The sequence below is a fragment of the Arachis ipaensis genome, chromosome B06 (assembly GCF_000816755.2).
Source record: "Arachis ipaensis cultivar K30076 chromosome B06, Araip1.1, whole genome shotgun sequence".
In the NCBI taxonomy this organism is placed as follows: domain Eukaryota; kingdom Viridiplantae; phylum Streptophyta; class Magnoliopsida; order Fabales; family Fabaceae; genus Arachis; species Arachis ipaensis.
Window position 1 is genome coordinate 915,502 of NC_029790.2, and position 6,074 is coordinate 921,575.

Below are 6,074 nucleotides of genomic sequence, written 5' to 3' on the forward strand. Positions count from 1 at the left end.
ACTATAACTCCATTAGCATGCTATTGTTTTTACCTTGTGCCATTTCAATTGGGGCTGGTTTTGAGTGGCTAGTGACTCTCTAACCCAATCAACAGATGAGACCTTAATTGGAGACACCAAATTCATAGCTTCTCCTTTAAGACCAACCTGTTTATGAATACAATACATTATTTTATATTCAAAGAATACTATGTGCTTGTTTGGGCGCCATTATTTTGATAAAAAAAGATATTTTTTCAATGAAAAAAGATCTTTTTTTATTTTTTAGCGTGTTTGGCAAATTTCTAATAGTAAAAGTAAAAGCATTAGAAAAATAAAAAAAAAAAACATCTTTTTTGAGAAGTTGTAATTTACATATTTTTTTAAAAGATCTTTTTCTCTTAAAAAAAAAATGTTTTTTATGTAATAAATAAACAAAAAAGTACTTTTATATTGTTATACCCAAACATAACTAATAAATAAAAAGATCTTTTTGCATGAGATATCCAAACATAAAATTACTTGTACTTTTCCATAAGATCTTTTTAAAAAAAATAACTCAAAAAGATATTTTTTTAGAAACTCATCCAAACAAACTCTATGTATATATGAAGAAGCAATATAAAAAATCAATGATACCTGGTAGGACCACCTTTGCCATGTCAAATCTTTCTGTCCATGATCGAGACCTTGGATGGAAACTCCGGAGATACCTGTCTTCCATGTTTCATAACGGAATCCAACATTCTAAGACAAAATAATGAACCAGTAATGAGTGCATGTTGAATTAAACACTTGACTTAGAGTACAAGTAATGGAGTACTAACCGGCAATCCAGCGGCTATGCTGAGTAGTGCTATTTTGTTAGATCCGGCATGGAGGTTGACAGGGCCATTGAATGTGAAACTTCTTCTTTCCATTGTCCCAAAAGCAGAACCTACAAATTGTCCATTCACAAACACATGGACCGCGTCGCCTTCCGAATGCACATTGATGCTAGGCTTGTGTCCGCCTCGAAGAGACGATTCTGATGAACTAATGTCAACACTGGAAATGAAAACAGAAAATAGTTGAGAAATGCACAAAAACTAATAACTTTTCATAGTGAGTGTTAGAATATAATTAGGATCAATTAGTATTATTTAGTATATCTGAATATTTATTATAGAATATTACGTCTTTATTATTATGATTCTCTTAATACCTATAAATATCCTTTTATATTGTATCATTCTAGACAACTTGAATACACTTAATATTACACAACACACTCAATAATATATAAATCATTTCTCTAGTTTAGTCTCTTGTTTCTAACAGTGAGAATTGCCAACATTCAATCAGAATTTTAGCTTTACCTGGTAATGTACCACAAGTAGTCACTAGTGTCTCTGGTAACACTGATCTGTTCCTTAAGACCAGAACCTGAAATCCTTGAAGATTCCTCTAAAGAATTCACATCCTCATCATAGGTCTCCCATGATAAGAATTTTGAATTGCTTGGTAACATTTGTGCTGCTGAAGGTTTAGTCCTCACCTTCATCAAATTCATATAACAATAATTCAATCAGTAATTTGATGCAAATATAAAGGCTGATGATAAGAAATATATATATTATTTTAAGATGCTCTTACTCTTGCAGTGTTGAAAACATCTGTTTTGCAATCAGGAAGAATGCTTATGGACCAAGCAGGCAAGTCATAGTGTCTGCCATTGAATGTCACTCGAGCCACAGAATTCGAGTGGTAGTTCGACAGAAAAGCTGCACAAGTTCTTCCAGAAGAGAATACATGAGCCTGCAAAAAGAGAAGGACCATTGAAAGGGTAGTTTATTTGTATATACAACTTAAAAGTTGAAATACCTGCTCATATGTTCCTAAAGGTTTAACAACAGGATCTGAAGAAACCAAAGCAGGTTCACATTGCTTAATAGCTTCATGAAGATCCTTCAAATGACTGTATTTAGGTTCTCTAATCAATCCTGAACAAATTCAAGAACCATCCAATTACATGTATGTTCATTATACGATGGGATCTTAGTTAAATTGAGGAATAAACAAAATAATCAAAGAATATATTAATCTCACCATACTCATCAATTGGAGCATCATAGTCATAGCTTGTAGTAATGAATGGGCCTCCAGCTGATCTTCCAAAATTGGTTCCTCCATGGTACTATCATCAATAATTATTAATTAACCACATTTGTAAAAATCAATTTTATATATTATTGCAAACTAGTCCTCGGTTTTAAAATAACTGCCAATTCAAGTTTTGCTAAATTTGTGCATTAAAAAATTAATATATCAAAATAAAATTATATGATATACCAATTTAGTTAAGGCGAGGAAATAAATTAACAAAGGTGACCAACCATGTAGTAATTAAAATATGAGCCTCCACTTTGAATAAAACGAGCAACTCCAAATGCTAGATCCTCAACAGGTCGTTGGTAAATTGGTCCACCAAATTCAGTAAACCTAATAATTCAAAATAGTAAGAATTAAGAAACTAATTTCATCAACACTATGATATTATTATGCCAATGAGTTATAGCTCAAAAAAAAAAAAAAGACTATTATATTATTATTATATCATAGGTATCTTACCAGCCACTCCAAGACTCAGTCCAAAGTTTAGGCTTGTATGGTTTGTTTGGAGTGAAATAGTCACAGTAGAATCCGTTACAAGTATTTATCTGTAGTGAAAAAATTAAATGAAATGAATTTATAGATATTTGCATTTTACTCCCTAAACTTTCTCAAATTGCATATTGACCTTGTAAGCAAAATTTTCATCAATGGTTACTAAGGTAGCGTTTGGTGGAGAGATAAAGACGGAAAGACTGAGATTGAGAGACAGAGACTAAAAGACAGAGATTAAAATAAATCTCAGTATTCTGGTTGGTGCAAAATGGGAGACAAAAATTGAAACAAGAATGAAACTCTAATTTAATTTGCACAAAGAATAAAATTGGAATTAATTAATTGAAATAAGGGTATTTTAGGTATAAAATGTTATTAAAGTTTCAGTCTCCATCTCTAAAAATTTTAGTCCCCAGTGTCCCTATTTTTTGGAGATACTGAAATACTGAAATTTTGGAGACAGAAACAGAAATTTTAATACCAATCTCTGAACTAACAAACATGATACTGAGTCTCAATCTCTCAGTCTCTGTTTCAGTATCTCAAAACAAACACTACCTAAAAAAGCTAATAAGAGTGTCAAAATTGCATTTTTTTTTATTTTTGAAGGACTAAAGTGAAAATAGTGTAAAGCTTAAGGACTAAAGTGCAATATATGAACTCACAATAGGATCTGGGGCATCATCTTCTTTGCACATAACCCAAGGGACTCCAGTGGCTAACCCAACAGCCATTCTTGCAGCCCAGTTTACATATGAATGACCAGCTGCTCCAAGTGACTTGCTTTGTGGTCCATATTCATTCTCAATCTACCAATTCAAAATAATTTTGAATTTCAAGATGTAACATAGTGAAGGTACATTTGGCCTCTGTTTTCATTTTTTATTTTCTGCTTTTAAAATGTTATAAGTGGGAGGTGAAAACAAAAATAAGATTTATGGGTAAATTATATTTGTATTTTCATTTTTTGTTTTAATTTTTAATATTTTCTGTTTTTAAGATTTTGAAAATTAAAAAAAAATTGTTTGAAGAGAAGACAAATTGTGTTTTGTTTTGTTTTATGTATTTTTGGTTGGAGACCACTTTAATAAAAACACTAAAAATGTTTTTTTTTAAAGACGTTCACACATGTCATGTTATTATTGGACATTCTTATTAAACCGGTTAATAATTTTATTTTATTATAAATCAGCACAAAATCGATTTATTATAACAACAATAATAAACCTAATTGCCTGCATTATTATAATTATTAGACCCGATTTGATCCGATCGAATTATACCATCTAAACCGAATATCTTTAAATTTTTTAATAAAAAGACAATTATATCACTGACTTTTTATTTTTCAGATATTAAATTCCTAAAAATTTAAAAATACAATTAAATCCCTAAAAAAAATTGGGTTTATTGTTATTGTTGTAAAAAAATCGGTTTTATTCTAATTTGTTAAAAAATTCAAAATTAATCGATTCATTACTACGTCCAATAATAATACGACACCTAAATGTCTTTGCAGAAAGACGTTTTACGCATCTTTAGGAGCATCCCCCTTTCTGGTTTTGAGACGTTTAATAAGTGCAACATAAGATCCAAAGATGTTGAGAAATCACAACACAAACCAAAATTCACAATTAAATTATTCCAAACTTAACCTATTTGAGACTAAACTACAGTAACACACATGTGTAGGGTTAATTTTGGACAAGAACTTGAGTCATGTGATAAAGTGAGAAGAAGTTCATACCTGAGAAAGAATGATAGGGCCACCCTGAGATTGGAATAGCTTCTCATTCTTCATCATTTGGACAATTTTCTCAGTGAATCTATGCATCTTTACCTAATAATAGAGAGACAACAATTAAATCAACTCAAAAATCACATAACATTCATTCCATTCCTTTTTTTTTTTGGGAAAAACTATGAAGTTCCAAGTTCCAACCTTAAAAGGACCATTATCTGTTCTGAAACTGATGCCAGGAACATATTTCAACCAAACAGGAAATCCTCTACACAATCATCACATTCACATTAAATATTCATACTAAGAAATAAAATAAATAAATAAATAAAAAGAAACAACAACATTAAAGTGTATAGTACTATATAAACAAAATTAGAAAAACAAAATTTGAAGTTGAGAATGAATGAAAATGTACCCAAAATTCCACTCAGCACAAACATAAGGACCAATCCGAAGATGAACATAGAGTCCCACTTTCTGCACTGTCTTAATGAACCGTACAAGATCATATCTTCCTTCAAAATTATACTGCAAAAAATAAATTAAAAAAAAATAAAAAGGAAAAAGGGTGTTAGAAAAACAGTTAAAGTTTGAAAATTTGAACTCCAAATGGAAGATCCATAGTAGTTATATACATTGCCAGGAGAAGGTTCATGAACATTCCAGAAAACATAGGTATCAATTACATCAAGTCCTCCATTTTTGGCCTTTGTTATCAGATCCTCCCACATCTAGAAAAACCAAAAAAGCACAAACATGAATGTGAGAACATAACAAAGATCATGTTTTTACAAACACAAAGATGAAAAAGATTGTGACTTTACTTCTGGGGTGCTTCTAGGATAGTGAATGGAGCCAGATATGAGGATTCTTCTTTGGCCATTGATAACAATGGCTTTTTTATCATAGGTTACACTGCATTGGATCAAATCACACCCCACAAAAAGTACACACATGAAGAACAAGAATCTAAGCTTGGAAACTGAGTTAGTTTCCATAGCTTATTAATTATTGAAAGAGTTCAAGTTCAAGAGAAGTACAGAGAGAGAAAGAGAGAGAGAGAGAGAAGTTTAGTTCTGAAATCTGAATCTAAGAACTCAGTATATGAACATTGTGCTTCTGTTTGAATTTATGTTAGTAGTACTTGGTTGTTATAGACTATACACTGAAAGTTTCACAGAACATGTCAGAGAATTTTTGTATTTTATTATTGTTTTTTGTTTTGTTTTGATGTTTGGTTTGGTTATGTGTCTCTCTGATGAGAGTGTAGTAATAAAGAAAGTGATTGCTTTTCAAATTTTGAACATATTTTATTATTATTATTATTATTTTTTTGGGTTCAGAGACTTCAATTTTACACCAAGTTATTTAATTAGCATCAAAGAAGCTTTGTTTTTTTTTTCTTTTTGACAAAAAAATAAAATTAAGGAACATATTGAAGTGTTGTCACAAATACAATGAAGAAGATCATCATTCTTTTATTTTTTATGGAAAAAGAATTTTCTTTTTGTTATAAAATCTATGCAAAGCTATACTGTCTTGTTCTTTCTTGAACAAATAAATGTAATATTTCTATAATTATATTGATGTAAGAATGCTTATAAGGTATTGAAAGATTTTCAAATGTACCGTTATATCGATATATCAGTGATTTTTAATCGTTGATCTTAATTATATATATTATATATATTTTTTATAATTAAGA

At 30.2% G+C, this 6,074-nt stretch overlaps 1 protein-coding gene across 1 annotated transcript in view; it reads right to left on the reverse strand.

Moving 5' to 3' along the window:
* Positions 1-5,610, reverse strand: part of LOC107645280 (beta-galactosidase 5) — a 7,645-nt gene extending 2,035 nt beyond the window's left edge. Inside the window, exons 1-15 of the mRNA XM_016349270.2 lie at positions 5,194-5,610; positions 5,005-5,100; positions 4,785-4,897; positions 4,568-4,634; positions 4,373-4,465; positions 3,291-3,434; positions 2,590-2,678; positions 2,355-2,460; positions 2,068-2,155; positions 1,843-1,961; positions 1,615-1,776; positions 1,338-1,516; positions 807-1,026; positions 619-726; positions 34-147 (exon numbers count right to left, since the gene is read on the reverse strand). Of these exons, the coding sequence (XP_016204756.1) occupies positions 34-147; positions 619-726; positions 807-1,026; positions 1,338-1,516; positions 1,615-1,776; positions 1,843-1,961; positions 2,068-2,155; positions 2,355-2,460; positions 2,590-2,678; positions 3,291-3,434; positions 4,373-4,465; positions 4,568-4,634; positions 4,785-4,897; positions 5,005-5,100; positions 5,194-5,367 (1,872 nt within the window). The 5' untranslated portion in view covers positions 5,368-5,610. The remainder of the gene's footprint in view (positions 1-33; positions 148-618; positions 727-806; positions 1,027-1,337; positions 1,517-1,614; positions 1,777-1,842; positions 1,962-2,067; positions 2,156-2,354; positions 2,461-2,589; positions 2,679-3,290; positions 3,435-4,372; positions 4,466-4,567; positions 4,635-4,784; positions 4,898-5,004; positions 5,101-5,193) is intronic.